Source organism: Giraffa tippelskirchi, chromosome 14 (genome assembly GCF_054371585.1).
Source record: "Giraffa tippelskirchi isolate mGirTip1 chromosome 14, T2T-mGirTip1v1.2.pri, whole genome shotgun sequence".
In the NCBI taxonomy this organism is placed as follows: domain Eukaryota; kingdom Metazoa; phylum Chordata; class Mammalia; order Artiodactyla; family Giraffidae; genus Giraffa; species Giraffa tippelskirchi.
The window spans coordinates 54,227,906-54,246,287 of NC_137288.1; the positions used below are offsets into that span (position 1 = coordinate 54,227,906).

The window sequence follows — 18,382 nt, forward strand, 5'->3', positions numbered from 1 at the left end:
CTGCCTCTTCAATGGCCAGAAGAGCCACTGCCCAGGTCCTTGGGGATGCCCCTCTCAAAGATGTCTCCAGAGAACACATTCTAAGGGACACATGTCCATCATTCTCCAGGCAGGGCCTGACGCTCATTTGTGGCTGAGGATGTGGCTGGTTACAGACTGCTGACCCCTTCTTGTTGTCAGAGAATCCGGCTGAATAGGGTGGTGACAGGCTGGCCTGGGCTCCCAGCCAACCACCTCCTTCTCTGGGTGAGTCCCCCTCCAACACAGGCAGGACGGGCCCTTCTACATCTCTGTGTCCTTCTGCGTCCTCCCTCCTCCACACCCGAGGCTCTTTCTTGAACGGTGGGACTTGTCTTCCGTCCCGGCGTCCTTGACCTCTGTGCCTGTTAGAGGGAGCCCCTCTCCCCTCCTCCCTAAATGTGCTGTATGCTCTCTCTCCAGATCCCCCGCTGATGTCTTTAAAAGAAAGAATTCACAACCAGGAACATGCAGGAAGGCTGACGAGGTCCCTGAGTGCTTGGAATTTATTGCTATGATGACAAGCATTTACCCTAAGTCGGGGGGAGGCTCCAGGCATTCACAGCTGAGGTGCAGGTCTGCACTGATTCTCCAGAAGACACTGGGCATTGTCTGAACTCTGATGTGTTTTAAAAGCTCTGTATTTACTGTAATGGTTTCCTCCTGGGAAGGTTATTTTTTACCAGTCGTTTCTGCTTTTATTAATCCCTTCAGGCACACACATGAGAAAACTGACAATACAACCAACCTACCAGAAGCTCTGGGCACACAGTACAGAAAGGTCGCTTCTCCTATTTCATGCAACAAGGCAGAAGGAAGAGTATTGTTAAAGTGACTTTGCAGGATGTGCTTTATTCTAAGTCAGTCCCGAACCCAAACTACAGAGGGTCAATTATTTGGGACATATTCTAGTCCATTTGATGATTCTTCTCAGAAACTGTCCTTTAATATGGAATGAAAACTACATGTCAATCATCAATTTTCATGCTACATTGTTATTTCATGAAGACGTTGTATGACCCATAATAATAATTTAAGAAAAGGCTGTTTGTTTATTTCCCCAAGCTCAATATACATATTTCTTTCATAATTATGAACTTAAAAAAACCCGTCTCAGATGTAAAAATGTGAATTGGAATATGTAAACTTGTTGAGAGACCTGAAAAACAGGGAAAAAAATGTCACATACTGGAAAAATCACTGCTGTGAGTCATGGAAACGGGAGGAAGCATGGGGGTTGGGGGGGCAGAGGGGAGCTCAGACCTCAGTCAGCAAAGGTGACAGCGTCCAAGGACCCCGCCTCCACCGGGCAGCATCTCTGTCTCCCGGGTCGGGGTTTCACGGGGAGTAGGAACTCTCTGGAACCAGAAGAGCCACCGGCTGGGCCTCGGCAACACTGCGTCCATGTCTTTGTTTTGCTGCTTTTTTTTTTCCTGAGACGTCACTGGTGTTGAATGGAAAGATTTCGTATTACTCTTCAGTTAAGGTAAGGCAGTAAGTGTCACTAAGGTTATCTTTTTGCTTAGAATGAGGCTTATCCTTCCACTGGGGTCACCATGGGTCACTGGCCCCTCTCTCTTTCCCTCTAGAAACATGTGTAGGGGTTTCAGCCCCCACTCTGCTGCATATTCGGGGTGCAGGCCCCTGGCCCCTCCCCACAGCAGCATCCCCTTGGCAGCCGAGTGCCAGGCATAGCGTTGCGATGACCTGGTATCTCCAGGAGGGTACCATCCACGCAGGAGAAGGTCTCTCCTTCCTCCTCCGGCTGTTCTGTGTCTCTGAGGACAAGACCTGTCAACGACTCCTCCACACAGTCAATCAGGACATGAGACACCATGGACTGACACAGGCGAGCAGCCCTTCAGAGGAACGGAATTAACACGAAGGATGTTTCAACAGCGCCTTGGCTCATAGCTCTGGGGGCAAAAGGGAGCCCAGCCCTTCTGCTCCCGTCAGCACAGAGACTGTTTCTGCCGAACTGGAAACGCTTAGCTCGCAGGACAAGATTGTGCTTTTCTTTTTTTCTTTGGAAAATCCCCACGTTAACTCGGCTTGTGGTCTGTGGCCGGGGTGTCAGTTTGTTTTCTCCCTGGTCCATTTGATCATGGTTTCTGGCGACCGGTATAGGAATATTAATTTGGCATAGAGATCCTCCTCGAGCTCCAGCTCCCCGGTCTCCCGGACTAAAAAAATGTCTGTACATAGCTTCAGAATCCGATCCACATTGGGAAGTTCTTCAAACATGATGGAGTGAGAAATCCCGCTGAAGAATTCCCGGACAAACTTCCCGATCACCAGCACCACGGAAGCGTAGAGGCCCATGATACTAGGGAAAAAAAGATGAAGAAAAAGAGGTAGAAATAGTATCTGGCAGTAAAATATGGTTAATAGAAACACACACACACACACACACACACACAAGAGAAAATACAATAACACTTTCCCTCAAATGCCACAGAAGATGTGATAGACTTACCAGAGCTTAAATTATTCCACTTTGGTGAAAACATTGACTTTTTTGCTAATGAAAAAGGTAATGCATGCTCTCTCTCTTTTTCTAAATTACACATTACAGAACTGTAGGACTTGAAAAATGAAAGTCCTTTGAAATCTCACCTTCTGGAAACAAGCAGTTTTAATAGTTTCACGTATGAACTTCTGGTGGTTTTACTGCATATGTTATATGCATAAGCTACATAGTGTGCATGCGTGTTCAGTTGTATCCAACTCGTTGAGACCCTATGGACTATAGCCCTCCAGGCTCCCCTGTCCTTGGGATTCTCCAGGCAAGAATACTGGAGTGGGTTGCCATTTCCTCCTCCAGGGGATCTTCCCCACCAAGGGATCAAACCAGTGTCTCTTGGCAGGCAGATTCTTTACCACTGAGCCAGCTGGGGAAGCTACGTAATATATGTGGTAGAAATGCAATTGTATCATACACACTTTCTGTATTGAGAACTTTTCCCTGCCTTTCTCAGAGATTCGTGTTTATAATAAAATTCCGAAGAGACAATGATTTCTTAAGAGGCTCTTTCTAGGAAGTGGAAAACCTTAGTGTCCTGTCTGGGGTGCCTGTTACAGGATTGAAGCATCAGAAGGCAGAGAAGTGGTAACATCAGGCACGTCCCGAATTGATTTCTGACTGACTCTCATCTGCTGAGGTCAGAAGGCAATATCAGCAGAAAAGAGAGAACTCAACCCCAGTTTCTAGACTAAACCCCAAATTCCACCAAATTGTGTGGTAGCAGGAAGGAATAGTTAAAAAGCTGGAAATACGGCAAATATGGCTTCGGGTCCCGTGTTTGGTGGAAGGACTACCCAAGGCATTTTTTTACTTCCCTGGGACTCTGGTTCATTTTTTAAAATGAAGTTCCCTGTGACAAACCATAATGGAAAAGAATGGAAAAAGAAATACATATACCTATAAATAGTCACCTTGCTGTACAGTAGCTATTAATACAACACTGTAAATTAACTATACTTCAATAAAATTTTAAAAATATAATATGAAGAGCCAAGGATCTGTGAATTCTAATAACACAGCTATAGACTCTGGGGATTCTAGGAAGATAAAAAACTTCTGTCCTCTGCTTGGTGTGATGCAGAGGGGGCCTCTCATGAATGTCGATTGCAAAACGGCTCCTTACCCGTAGCCGGCCAGGAACCCCAGGCTGGGGGGGCTGACCTTGTCGTTGAAGACCACCAGCTCCAGGGCCTGTGCTTCCTGGTTGTAGATTCTGTTCCCAGTCAAGTTGAGAACCCACCACTCACTGTTCGAGTTAGTCGCATTGTCTCTGGACAAAATGATGGTGATGTTCATGAAATTATTTTCTGCAGAAGGAGAAACATGAAATCTGGTCAGCAGGAGAGTTTAAGGATTTAATACACTCAGCAGTTTCGGGGTGGCACAAGCTGGTTGGTACCCATGGCACTGGGTTCCAGGATAAGGGCACGGGGCATTTCAACTCTGTGAGGAAAAGGAGTGGTGGGCCTGGGTGGAGGGGGTCTCCCTTTATCTCCAAGAGGCCAGTCCTGCTGCTATATGAGACGGCAAACACATCACAGGGAGAAGGGAACCCCTCACTGGAGCATCTTTGCTGACAAGTCCCAACAACTAACTAGACATTTAAAAACCACAGTAACTGACTTGTGATGGAATTGACGGACTCCTTCCTGTTAGCCCTGTTTATTGAGCATCTTCCAGGAAGAAGGTGCTCCAGGAGGTGCTCAGGGGTCACCCAGTCGCACGCAGCCTGGTCCAGTTGGAAAGGCCACCTCCACAAGCACAGTTTACGGGCACGTGGCAACCACCACGGCACCTGTACCAACAAGGTCTGTGAGCCTGGGGAGACCACTTCTGGTTGGCTTCCCAGAGGAGGTGACCTCTGAGCTGAGTTTTGCTGGGTGAGAACTTTAATAGATGGAGCCTGACTATCAGCACTCAGTCACCCTCGGGCTGAATCACATCCATTTCTTGCCATCTTTTTTTTTGTTTTTATCATGGGGTCTTTGGCATTAACACTGAAGGAGGCAATTTTCTGCCAAAGATGTGGTTGCTAATAGAAGCAAGCAAATAGGTTCTGATAAATCTGTTAACCTGTCACTCAACATGGATTTCAGTCAATCAAGTTCTATATCGGTGAAGAAAGGAAGACGACGAACACGCCCTGGGTGAGTAAGTGATCCCTTCTTGCTGGTGGATACAGCCTGGAGCCTTAGGCTTCTTGTGAACCGTGTCACATGAGAAAGAAACCTGGCAAGGAGCTTGATAGAGGCGGAAAGGACAAACTATAGATGTTGATTGAAAGAAAAGATTAAGAACTGTTCTGAAGTGATTCCTTCTCATTCTTACCAGATAAAAGCTGCTTTATGGGTTTGGAGTTAGAGTCACTGGGTGCTTTCACATAGTACGGGTAAATCCTTTCTATGGTCCTGGGAATTAAGAAAAAAAATAGGTAATTAAGTTCTAGTTGTTTTGCATGCTCAGTTGCTTAGTCGTGTTCGACTCTTTTTGACCCCATGGACCATAATCCACCAGGCTCCTCTGTCCATGGGATTTCCCAGGCAAGAATACTGGAGTGGGTTGCCATTTCCTCCTCCAGGGAATCTTCCTGACCCAGGAATCAAACCTACATCTCCCGAGTCTTCTGCATTGACAGGCAGATTCTTAACCACTGCATTACCATGCAAAAACGATTTTTTTTTTGCTACTTTTGACCTCATTTCAAATAAACAATGGTGAGAGTCTTCCTATAATTATGCAATGTGCAGTCATTATAGCATATTAAAATATGCTATGTGTATTTTACATAATGTAAATACACGTAGTGTCCATTAAAATCAGAAGTCCCCAAAGCTGAATAAATTCACAAGGTTCTAACCAGATGTTCAGGCCACCTCTGTACCAAGCTAGTTAATGGCTTAAAAATGGCTACACAGATTTTTCCACACCTGTGACTTTTCTGAAGCAAGGGGCTATCTTTCTTGCTAAGATCTGCCCACTCTTCCAATTTTAATTTTCAGGCTTTAAAAACTCGCTATAGCGGAATGGGCTGCTCCAGCTGATATGAGGATGCGGGAGTAGGGAACAGAGGACTGGCATCGGAGCCCTCAGCCCACAGCTGCTGCATCTCCCTAGGTTGCTTTCTCATCCGGGAAGCGATGGGGAGAGCCTGATGGTTCTCAGGGGCCCTTGGTGTTCAGTGCCTGACATGGGGTGCTTTCAGAACCATGTCTGAGGGTTGCATGGTGGTGGATCTCACCCTCAGCGCTGTGACCTGGGTTGGAGCAGGCAAAGGGGGACAGACTGGGGACAGAGCTGAGAGCTGGGCACTGGGCAGTTTGGGATCAGCAGCAGTTGTTTGCTCCTGCTGGTTCTCACATGAGAGTCTAACATCACAGCTTAGATGTTTGGAGTGCAGTGTCGTGTGGCAGGAGAATATATAAGATACAGCTTATATATAAGATCTTAATATAAAAGATACAGATTTTCTCCCTCAAATTTCCATCTGCCCCTTTGCCTTCTCACTCCTCTCCATTAGCCAGGGATTCAGTGCCCCTAAAGCAGGGGTGATGGTAGAAAAGGGCCTCCCAGGGTCTCTCCTTGGTTTTTGGTGATTATGCCAGGTGGGAGCAAAGTCTGTCACCTGGAGAAGAGTTCAGTCCTCCTCAGACTCTCTGGGTGGAGGGAGTGGGTGGAGAGCAGGTGGGGCTTTGATGCAGCCCATCTGGGGCTCTAAGCACAGGCTCACCCGAGTCACCCAAGTGAGCAGGTTGAGTTTCTTGCCCACTCATGTTTGTAGAGGAGACCCTGTACCAGATACACATGCCTACTGTCACTGTGTTAACAACGATGACCAACTCACACGGGCGTCCTGGAACTTTCTGTGTCGCCGCCGGCTATCATTTTAGCAATATTCTCTCGTGTCGTGTTTTTAAGAGGGAAAGAAAGCTTATCTGTTGCTATTTCTGCTTTTGCACCAAGACTCATGTTTCTGTGAAAGAAAAAAGAAGAGGTCAAGGTCAGTGGTTATTCACAAATCTGCAGGTGAGATTAAAACTCCTGAAATTCTCATCTCACCAAGTTTTAGTGGGTCCACAATTGTCAACCCCGGCCTCTCTGTCCACCTCACCTGGACATCCAGCCTCTCAGACATCCAAGAAGGCTGCAAGCATCTTCAACACAGGTCACAGGCGAGGAGGAAGAGTGTGGGGACCCAAAGAGACATGGACCTGAGTATCTAATAGGGCTCTGAGGCACTTTATATTAGCCCAGCGATGTCAGTCTACATGAGGACTCACAGAATCCATATTTTACACAGAATGTTCACAATGAGATGTCACCTCACATCTATCAGAATGGCCATGATGGCCATCACTAAAGAGATAGCAAGTTCTGGTGAGGATGTGGGGATAAGGGAACCCTTGTGCTCTGTTGGTGGGAATGGAAACTGGTGTAGCCACTGTGGGAAACAGTTTGGAGATTCCTCAAAAAATTAAAAATAGAACTACTATAGGAACAATCCCACTTCTGGGTATTTTTCCAAAGAAAATGAAAACACTAACCCAAAAATATATCTGCATCGCCATGTTCACTGCAACATTATTTACAATAGCCAAGATACAGAAGCAACATATGTGTCCAGATAAATGAATAAAGAAGATATGACACATACACATGACGGAATATTATTCAGGCATAGAAAGAATGAAATCTTACTCTTTGTGACAAGATGGATGAACCTTGATGGCATTAGGCTAAGTGAAATAAGTCAGATAAAGACAAATACTGTGTAATCTCATTTGTGAGTGGAATCTAGAAATAAAAACACAAAACCTGAACTCATACATACAGAGAACAAACTGGTGGTTCTCAGAGGTGGTGGTGGTGGTGAATGAAACGGGTTATTTCATTTCAGGAATGAAAGGAGGTTAAAAGGTATGAATTTTCAGTTATAATTAAGTCCTGGTGACATAATGAACAGCATGGTGACTATTTTTAATAAAACTCCATTGCATATTTGAAAGTTGCTAAGACTAGATCTTAAAAGTTCTCATCACAGGAGAAAATGGTTTATTACGGTGTGGTGAGTGTTCACTAGACACTGTGGTGCCCATTTTGAAAAGTACGTAAATATCAAATCACCATGTTGCTCCATTGTAACTAGAACAATGCCACATGTCCATTATCTCAATTGAAAACAGAATGTTCAATCAGAAATTGATTTTTAATTTTGGGGGGTGGCTCTTCAAAGGAAGGGCTAAGATGTACATTTTTGCCAACACTGAATTCCATGTGGGGAGTTTGGGACATTTAAAAGGAGAAAATAAGATTAAAGAAGGAGGTCTTTAAAGTCTCAGCAGCCCTCTCCAAAATCCTTCTTTACTATTTCCTTGTGAATTCAGATTCCAGAAGGCTTTCTTCTTTACCTATCGTTGTTCTCTCTTAATTCCAGCCAAGAAGCTGGTATTGTGCACCCAACAAGCCTACCCTACGCCTGCCTGGAGTCCTGAGAGAAACGAAGCTCATCAGCCAAGGTGCTGGGTCAGGCCCCCAAACAGCCCCATGGACATGTCGGGCTTTCAGTTGTGAGAACTTTTCCCGAGATAAGCACTGGGGTGGCCACAGGCTGGCCAGAGGCTCATGTTGGCGGTGGGGCGAGGAAAGGTAGGAATATCCCTGCTCTCCCCCTCTGGGCCTGCCCAAGGGGCTCCCCCAGCTCAGGCTTGGAGACAAGAGCCACAGGGGCTGCCCAGTGCTTGGGGCGGCAAGGGAGACTCGGGGTTCCAGGGGCTATAGGTCCTGTGTTATGAGACCAAACCCCAAGCTCGGGAAATTTCACGCTTCACCCGACTCGGTTTCATTTTATGAGTCATGACTCTATTTATTTTCTCTCTACCTCTCTCTTTTGCTCACAGACCTCACTGTCAGTGGCATTAGAGCTAAAGTTAGTAGAAAAAAGTAAAATTGAGATGTTCTCGTTGTGCCAATGAGTCTCAGGCAAATCACTGTTTAATAATACACAGAAACATTAGCTGTGGCATTGAATGGATGTTACACGAGAAGTAACATGAACTCAGATCCACGTTAATCTGAGGTTTCTAACCTCCCATGCCCCCCACCCCACCCCAAGTTCAGGTTGGGGAAAAGGGGGAAATTATGCACGGAAATCCAGTAACTACCTCTGAATACTCCATGAAAAAACAACAGAGAAGCTACTATTGGGGTCCTTGAGTTCGTGTATCATTTTCTGCTTACTGGGAGGGCTGATGGTCCATAAAGAATTTGAGTTTCCTTCCAGTTCTGCAACTGTTATGTCTTCTTTTTCATAATTTTCCAGAAATTGCATAGCACCCTGTGTGCACACAAACACAGCTGCATAAATAGACCACACCCTGGAGGACATGCAAGAAGGTGACTACCCTTCCCTCTCTCTGGCTATGCAGAGGGGTTTTCATCCCAACGGGGTGCCTGGAGTGTTCTGGCACTAAGAGCTCCAGTCACACCACCAGACCCCAGTGGTGGTGCTGCTACTCCCATGGGCGTGGGTGCTGGGTTGATTCAGTTGTGCCCAACTCTTGCGACCCCATGGACTATAGCCCTCCAGCCCCCTCTGTCCATGGGATTCTCCAGGCAAGAATACTGGAGTGGGTTGCCATGTCATCCTCCAGGGGATCTTCCTGATCCAGTGATTGAACCCATGTCTCTTACATGTCCTGCATTGTTGCTGGGGGTGGGGTGGGGTGGGGTGGGGATTCTTTACCACTAGCGCCACCTGGGAAGGCCTGCTCCCCACAAGGCCCTGGAATCACTCCAATCAAACAGTACAGAAAAATCAGATGATTTAGTGTCATCTTTTCCTTCCCACTAAAAAAAGAAATGTATCAAATATTGGGGAACATTCCTCTCATAAGAGAGACAAATTTAATCCACCCTGGACATCTGGGCCCTTTGTCACGGCTGTGTATTCCTCAAGACTAGCGCTGACAGTGGGCATAACAGGCCAATCATTTTACAATGGGGAAAAGCATCTGTTTGCCTAATCACTGTACTTAAATTAAAAGTATCATTTGTAAAGCCGATTTCAACCACGAAGAGTCATGCTGTCATATTATTAAAAGCATGGAATGCAGAGAGAAGGATGACATTAGCCACAACTCCACCACCAGAACTTGATTCCCGTTCTATACAGTAGAGGATGCATGTCTTAATTTTTAAAATCAATTTTAAAATAATGGTATCCTTTTAAATCTCTTTCATTTTGAGAAATCTTCATGCCATGAAATCATCTTCATAATTATCTTATTAGAAAGGAAGTTGCTTGGAAAATCTGCCATAATTGATTCGTTTAGTCCTACTTGTTGAATCCCCAAGCTGCCTAGTTCTTACGAATGTGGAGGATGCTGTCACAAGCAGACACCTGCCTGGGGCTTCTCCCATATTCTGAATGACTTCTTTAGGATAGACTCCTGCAGGAGACCTCCCAGTTAAAGGGATCAATATCTACTGCGATTTAAAAACTTTAGAGATTTTAAAACGATCAGCACCTGTTGTGGTTAACATGAAGATTCTCTGAATTAGAATTATGTTTATTATCACTTATGTCCAATAATACAGACACATCTTAGATGTTCAAAGTGGCCAGTGGCCAGGAACCTGTGGTGTAACAACTGATCATCCCTGGGAAGTCCTGCCCTCCAGTTCAGGTTGTGGCCAAGTGGTGAGTAAGGTGATAACAGTCAGCTGGCCAAGGTGACAGCTGTTCACGGAGACCAGCTCCATGCATTTACTTACAGTGTCCTTAGAAAAAGCTTTAATGAATTTATTAAACATAGGCTGGTCCATAACTTTCAGCTGGCTTTGCTGGGCACTCATTGTGAAAATAGGCTGGAAAACAAAGACACAAGGGACGGTTAATATTTGAAATTCCTTTTGTGCATCCTGGGTTCTGAGAACAATATTATACCGTGTATCACCCACAGCCAGCACAGAGCTCTCTTCCCTGTCTCCTGCATCTTAGCTCACATATTTGCAAAATTGTCAATATTCAGACAGGAGATGCGGGTCCACAGAACCTCAGTAAGTCATCTGGGTGGTGGTCAGGGAGAGGGCTGCTCTGGGCAAGGACCCACAGAGGGGCAGGGGATTGGAGACCCGGAGGGAGGCACGGTTACCTGGTACCCGCCCAGGGTGATTGTGACCGAGACGTCCAGGGGCTGGTTGATGACCCCGGCGACGGATTTGACCAGAGACATGAAGAGTAGCGGGAACCAGACGATGCAGATGAGCAGCACGATGATCATGCCCCCCATTCCGTACTTGACCACCTTCTTCTTCTTCTGCCCCCGAGGCTGTGGGTACCTCTGCAACGGGAGGGTGGGGCACTCAGGTGGTGTCCCCAGGAAGGGCGGGCACTCTGACCACAGGGTCTGCCCAGGACTGAGTCCTGAATCCGCTCATAATGCACCCAGTCCCAGCCCTGGAACAAGGGAGGCAGTGATGCCGGGCTGCAAGGAGCCTGCTCTGTGACCCCCACAGGATCCATTGGGGCCTGAGTGGCTTTTTCCTTAAAAGGACTCTATGGGTTTGCTGGGGGCAGACCTGTGAATCAAGGGACCAAATCTTCTGCTGAATAAACCCCTGGTTTTAAGGGATCAGGTGGGAGAAAGACATTTTACTTTAAATTCCTGAATATTAGAAACTGTGCCTTTCAAGGGGCTCTTCCCCCTCTTGGCAGGTGGAAAACATTTTAACTTCGTTCGTGACACGTTGACAGGACCACACTGTTGAAGCTGGAATCACCTCCATTTGCTGCATCAAGGGCTCCCCAGCCTGGAGCTCAGCCTGAGGTGAGTGGAGGGCTCAGCTCTGCCATGTGTTGTGGAGGCTGCTCGGGTCTACACGCCTGTTCCATACTTAGATGCTGCTTCTATGGGACCTGTCTCCTTTCAAGGGTACTCTGGAGGCTGAACTACATACATATGGCAAGTTTTTGAAAAATCCCTTGATTTGTTGTTGTTGTTCAGTCGCTAAGTCGTGTCCAACTTTTTGCGACTTCCATGGACTGCAGCATGCCAGACTTCAATGTCCTTCATCATCTCCCAGAGTTTGCCCAAGTTCATGTCCATTGAGTTGATGATGCCATTCAACCACCTCATCCTCTGTTGCCCTCTTCACTTTCTGCCTTCAGTCTTTCCCAGCATCAGGATCTTTTCCAATGAGTCAGCTCTTTGCATCAGGTGGCCAAAGTATTGGAGCTTCAGCTTCAGCATCAGTCCTTCCAGTGAGTATTCAGGGCTGATTTCCTTTAGGATTGATGGAATCGTAATTCCATCCACATCTAAATCTTAATATCCAACCTAGCAGAATAAGCAGATATTTGCACTTTAATTTCCTTTGCACAAAGAGCTTGCCTCAGTTGTCCCTCATTGAAGAGTGACTCAGAGGGTGAATCTGAGTCCCAGACACCTGGACCACTTTTCTCCAGCATATCTCACCCCCTCCTGCTCCCTGATGAACCATTCCAGAAGGACTGTGTGGTCCAGCACCATGTCACCTCTTTTCACAACACCCACAACAAGCATCTGCCAGAAGAATCATCTGGAAGCTCTTCTTGCTATGGCAGCGGCAGGTCCAGATTCCTAACTCCAGCGGGGTGAAGTCAATGGGGCAGTCATAGGTCCTGGTGGGTTCTGCCTCATTTGTTTGGCCACAAAACTTGCAGAAGTTCCTATCAATCTTATAACTGGCCTGTATCTAAAAGACACAAATATAGCTGAGGCACTGCTATTCGCTTACTTTTTCCGACTCCCGCCAACACTTGAGGATGAAGATGTGAGCGTAGATGTCCTCCACACAGATCCAGCTGGACAGGCTCAGGGTCGTGTCTGTCCACACCCAGTCCATCACGGCCCTCAGCTCTGTCAGGAAAGGGACGAGGCGAAACCTGTAGAAACCAAGTCTTGTTAGAGGGACAGCTGTGGGCTGGCCCCATCACCGGATACTCTCGAAGACTCATGGAGGTCCTGACTGTGTCAGCCCTTATGACTTAGAAAAATTCTCAAGGTCATTGTTAATGGTAAAAATTCAACATGGAATATAACTGCTTTTCATTATCAGTCTGTTAACGAGTGGTATTTGCCTTTCCTTTTTTTTGGCTGATGGTCTTAAAAAACTGGAATTCCTTTTATAAATACATTTGAAAGTGTCTTCGATTTCTTTCATTAAGTCTTATAGTTTTCTTTGTACAAATCTTTAACTTCTTTGGCTAAATGTATCTTGAAGTATTTTATTATTTTTGATGCTCTTGTAAATGGGAGTGTGCTGTGTGCTCAGCTGCTCAGTCATGTCTGACTCTTTGCAATCCTATGGACTGAAGCTCGCCAAGTTCCTCTGTCCATGGGATTCTCCAGGCACGAATACTGGAGTGGGTTGCCCTGCACTCCTCCAGGGGATCTTCCCAACCCAGGGATTGAACCCATGTCTCTTACATCTCCCACACTGGGGGCGAGTTCTTTATCACCAGCACCACCTGGGAAGGCTCCCCTCCCACCATGGCCACAGAATCACTCCCATCCCTGGTGGCTCAGATGGTAAAGAATCTGCCTCCCTCTGCCCAACCCCCATACCCCTACTGCCCCCAGGTCCCCCACACCCTGCATGTGGGCAGGATGGCACCGAGCACCCTCACCCCTGGAACAGGAAGAGGTTGACATAGTTGTAGCTCTTGGTGAGGAAGTTGCCGAGGACCCGAGTTGGGTAGCCGCAGCGGATCTGGTAGGCGGACAGCCCAAAGTACACGCACTTGACGAAGTACCACAGCTGCGCGACCAGGTTCTGGCTGAACTTCCTGGGCGAGAAAACAGGAAAGTACGGGGTGGGATGCTCTTCCGGTACAGAAGGACACCAGTTTAGGGTGAGAGAAAAGCCTAATCTTCCCTCTGGCTTCTAAAGGCAGGTCCTTATTACAGACGTCTCAGCTGCATTTGGTTGGCAGGAGTCATTCCTATGCTAACAACGTCCTCCAAAGCTGGGAGGGCAATGTGGTCACCCGAAGAATGCCCCAGACCCCACCCGAACATGGGCATGTCCTCACCCCCAGAACCTGGGGATGTGTGACCCTCCTTGGCCAAGAGGACCTGACAGACATGCTAGAGTTGGGAACCTGGAGGTTGGGAAGAAGTGGAGCCGTCCAGGGGGCCCCACAAGCAGGCCTAAGCCAGACAGCCTTGCTCAGCTGTGGGCAGGAGGAAACACGGCAGAAGAGATGCAGGGTTTGGAGAAGGAGGAGGAGACCCCGGAAATCTCTGGAAGCTGGAAGAGGTCAAGAGACGGATTCTCGGGGAACTCTCCAGAAGGACCGCCGCCCCACCCACACCGTAATTTCAGTCCAGTGAGGCCAGGATCTGCCCCCTGGCCTGCAGAGCTGTAAGACAGTGCACTTGCATTGTGTTAAACCCTAACTTTGCAGTGATACTGATTAACCCCTAACCTTTCCTTCCCTTTGGGCTTAACCTTACAAAATGTTTCCTTCCCCTACGGGTCGAGGAAAGTGGCCCCACAGCTCCAGTTCCCAAGGCCTCACCTCTCGGTCACGCCAGGCAGGATGAAGAACATCCAGAAGTGAATCCCAAACACCAGGATGACCTGGAATATGACCTTTCCCAGGACAGTCTTCCTGAGGTAGAGCGCCCGGTCCACCACCATGGTCCCGAACTGAATGAGCACCATCACCAGGAAGGGCCCCGGCACCTGGTCCTCAGACAGCGAGGACGTGATGTCGGCTGCAGCTGAGTGTTTCTGGGGAGGAGATTGCAGGCTTAGGCCTGGACGCACCCGCAGGACAGCATCGCTCATCCCTGGGGTGTGGTGACCTTGGTCCTCCACTTACCCCGAAGGCCCAGAAGCCGAAGACAATGATGACGAAGTCCACAGTGTCCGCCAGGAACATAAGCACGTACACGTCGGTGACGGCGCTGTAGTCAGGGTGGATGAGGTCGTAGAAGAACTGCCTGATGGGCACATAGAGCTGCAGGGTCCTATGGGACAGACACCCAGTGTGGGGTGGGTGGAAATGCAGGACCCGCCAGAGACCCCATCATTCTGCCCTCTGATGTCCTCCCGCACAGCTCTGCCTCCCCTGCTCCGGCCTCAGGACACTCCGCTGGGGGCAGGGGCCCCTGCTCGACACAGACTCTGCGCAAGTTCATGGCTTCTCTCCTGAAGTATAATGGAGTGGCAGCCCTGGAAACGAGGGGTTGGTTTGTGCCCTGATTCAGTTACTCTCCACCTGTGAGACTTGGATCCTGCTACTGAGCCCTGTGTGCTTTCATCTGCTCTTCTGTAAAAGGTGTAACGAGATCCGAGGGCCTGGGCTGTGGTGAGAGTGACAGGACCCCCTGGTCCTGCTGGGCCCCGGTAGATGCCAGGAGCCCCGCTCCTCCCCTTTCCGCCCTTGTGCCCGGGGCTGGGCATCATCCTGGGCTCTGAGGCTCAGCTTCCTCCATCCCTGTGCCTCCTCTCTGGCTGTCTGCCCAGCCTCTGCCCCTCCTCTTCATGGTTTGCAATTCAAGACCGTGTCCAGGTGAGCATGGCCCTCAGTCTCAGAGCTCAGACTCAGGGCCAGCCTTGAGGCACCGGCCCTGTTTTCACTCCCATCTGCTGCCGGTCTGCCTCCTTGATACCTGGGAGGGTATGTGACCTGTGGGAGGGGGGCCCTGTGACCTTGACTGGTGATCTTGGGCTGCATGAGGGACAAACCACTTCTTGAGTGCACCTCGGGTTCCCTCTACAGGGTGAGCATATCTCTGAGCACCTTCTGATTTGACTTCACTCCCTGTCTGATTGGATTCATTCGTGTGCCTGGAATTACATACTGTGAGCTAGTGTGTTTAGAAGTGCAACAGATATAAAAACAAATCATCTTATTGGAAAGTGATTTTTGAATGCAATATCACAGCGGGGCATTTTGTTCTGCCCGAAGCCGATGACACTGTTGAAGGGAGAGGTCACTTCTCAGCATGTCACCTTTGGTTGATGCTGAGGAAGTGCCCCCAGCCCCCAGGTATCCTCACGCACTCACTCACTTCTTTATGGTAAAGGCTTTTGCTTTGATCAAGTGTTCTTGCAGCTTCTCCATGTAAAGTTCCCGTCTGCTCTTCTGCTTGACGCTCATGACGCTGCTTCCTTTCTGGCTGCTGTTCCGGGTGCTCGTGCTGCCTGGAGACAAGAAGGAACCGAGACACGCTATGAGTTGTGCATCTGTTGCTGTAACTATCATAGAAGCCCACCACCCCCATGGCAGAGGGCCAGTTGGAGGCTATTTAGAGGGCGAGATGCAGAGATGTCTGTAAGAACAGTGGTGGAGAACTTGGGATCTGCAGCCCCCACTCTGGTGGGCTTTCACACCCACTGCTGGCTCCTTCCTGGGTGGCTGTGGGACCTCTGTCCAGGAAGAATTAGACTGGGAAGCAGTTTTTCTCCTGCTTGATGGGGGTCCCAGGTTTTGGTTTTGGGTTTTCCAGTCTGGGTCCAGGACCATGCCTTTTTTCAGGACCAAATTTCTCTAAATGTAAAACCAATATGAGATGGCTTGCCAGTGTTGGCCAGAAAAAAATGTCTTCTTCAGATGAATACAGAGGGTCTGGAGAGCTTCAGACAAGAGTAGTGTCAACACGAAAGCACAGTTACCCCAAGAGGGGTGACCGTAACGCACGTGTACTTTCCTGTCACTGGCTGTTAAGTAAGAAATTAGTAACTAGTATAGGAAATAACTAGGTGGTTTGGCTTAAAGTTCCTATTGATGAAATCTAAGTGTACTTTCAAAATAAATCGTGATGTACAGCACTCTGGGCACACCTGGCAGAATCTCTGGGTATGACTGACAACTACCCTGTGTCCGACACTCACTAGGTACAAGGCAGTGTGCTGGTCACTCTTCACCCAAACCTGACATCTTTGTCCTAGATGGGGGTCAGGGAATTCAGACAGACACCCTAGACAGTATGTGAGCGCCCCAGGCCATACACATGGTTCAGCCAGGATTTGAACTACCTCTGGTTACAAAGTACATTCATTTCACATCACAGTATCTGCTGCCTTGACAGCACCCAGTTCCCTTACCCCTAACCCCCTGGCACCAGGGGGTGACTCTACTCCGGGGTCCCTGCAGAGACACCACATGACAATACCTCTCTTAGACCTATTCGAGGAAAAGCTGGACCCCTGTGACATCTGGGAGCCGCTGCTGGAGCGCTTCCTCCGGACAGCAGCCGGCTGCTCGGGGAAGGTCACGTGCACTGACTCCACGGATGCGGCCAGGTTGATGGACTTGAGCGAGTCGGAGGAGGCCCTCCTGCCGTGGCCGAGGGACAGCTCATCATCCGAGTCCACTCTGTCCGAGCCGCTGTCCACTATGTCGTCTTCGTCCCAGAGGCCGTGACACTGAGGAGGCAGGGAAGGCACAGCTCAGCCCGCTGTCCAGACAGAGGCTGGGACTCGGCCCCATGACATCCAGGCCACCAGCGTGTCCCTCAGGATAGGAAACCACACGTCAAACAGGGTGATTGCAGCCAACAACTCTGCTGGACAGTGGAGACTTCTAGGAGAGCACAACCTAAGTGTTCCCACCAAACGCTGACCAATAGGCAGGTGAGGAAGTGGTAGACGTCTTAACTAACCAGACAGGGGTCCTTTCACCATATATACATGTATCAAATCACCACGTGTACACTTCTGACACCTTACAATTTCACTGGCCAGTTATACATCAACAAAGTTATATAGTTAAAGCTATGGTTTTTCCAGTAGTCATGTATGGATGTGAGAGTTGGACCATTAAGAAGGTTGAGCGCCGAAGAATTGATGTTTTCGAACTGAGTTGCTGGAAAAGACTCTTGAGGGTCCCTTGGACTGCAAGGAAATCAAGCCAGTCAATCCTAAAGGAAATCAACTCTGAATATTCATCAGAAGGACTGATGCTGAAGCTGAAGCTCCAATACTTTGGCCACCTGATGGGCAGAGCCGAGTCACTAGAAAAGACCCTGATGCTGGGAAAGATTGAGGGCAAGAGGAGAAGAAGGTGACAGATGAGAAGGTTGGATGGCATCACTGACTCAATGGGCATGAATTTGAGCAAACTCCAGGAGATAGGGAAGGACAGGGGAGCCTGGTGTGCTGTAGTCCATGGGGTCACAAAGAATTGGACATGACTTAGCCACTGAACAACAATACATCAACAAAGCCAAAATTAAAAAAAAAAAGATTAGAAAACCAAAGCAAGGTCAGGGAGCCTAAGAAAGCTTATTATCTACCTATATGCACCTTTGTAAACTCACCACACCCCAATGACTCAGAAAAAGACCCCCCAAATGGAGGGTTAGGGACTGGCAGTTTGCAAGGTGACAGAAGGCAGAGTGAAGATCTTGGTCACAGTGCACATAGATAAAAGCTGTGTGAAACAGTCCACCAAGTAGGACAGAGGTCGAACACACATTTACATGTATGTGTGTGTGCATGTGTGTGTTGCAGCCTGGCGGAGAAGAGACCAGAACCTGCCCCATGACTCAAGGGTGTGGCAAACTGTGCCCTCATGATTGTCCTAGTAAGCATGCTGAACAGACATTCTTGGGGAGGATATGCTCTCTGCTCTGCTTCACTGCCTACCCCTGCATCCACCCCCATGGAAACAAGACAAGATGTTCCTGATCAACAGCAGAGCCTTCGCTAATCTAACTCCGCAGTATAGCTATTCCCTAATGATCTCATGTGACTTTTGCCAATAAAGTGCAGGCTGAAAGGAGCCATTTTGTCTTTCTGTCATGGAGAGCAAGAGGGTCCCCTGACTCCCTGCTTGCTAAATTATAT

General features: G+C 48.3%; 1 protein-coding gene across 3 annotated transcripts in view; it reads right to left on the reverse strand.

The window, feature by feature from the left end:
* Positions 1 to 1,047: 1,047 nt before the first annotated feature.
* PIEZO2 (piezo type mechanosensitive ion channel component 2) overlaps positions 1,048 to 18,382 on the reverse strand; it is a 245,990-nt gene continuing 228,655 nt past the window's right edge. For all 3 annotated transcript variants that reach the window (XM_081561679.1, XM_081561678.1, XM_081561677.1), the window contains 13 exons: positions 16,708 to 16,960; positions 15,604 to 15,736; positions 14,409 to 14,556; positions 14,103 to 14,317; positions 13,209 to 13,367; positions 12,317 to 12,464; positions 10,693 to 10,881; positions 10,313 to 10,405; positions 8,701 to 8,873; positions 6,384 to 6,512; positions 4,871 to 4,950; positions 3,666 to 3,849; positions 1,048 to 2,344 (listed from right to left, as the gene is read on the reverse strand). In XM_081561679.1, coding sequence (XP_081417805.1) covers positions 2,092 to 2,344; positions 3,666 to 3,849; positions 4,871 to 4,950; positions 6,384 to 6,512; positions 8,701 to 8,873; positions 10,313 to 10,405; positions 10,693 to 10,881; positions 12,317 to 12,464; positions 13,209 to 13,367; positions 14,103 to 14,317; positions 14,409 to 14,556; positions 15,604 to 15,736; positions 16,708 to 16,960 — 2,157 coding nt within the window. In that variant the 3' untranslated portion in view covers positions 1,048 to 2,091. The remainder of the gene's footprint in view (positions 2,345 to 3,665; positions 3,850 to 4,870; positions 4,951 to 6,383; positions 6,513 to 8,700; positions 8,874 to 10,312; positions 10,406 to 10,692; positions 10,882 to 12,316; positions 12,465 to 13,208; positions 13,368 to 14,102; positions 14,318 to 14,408; positions 14,557 to 15,603; positions 15,737 to 16,707; positions 16,961 to 18,382) is intronic.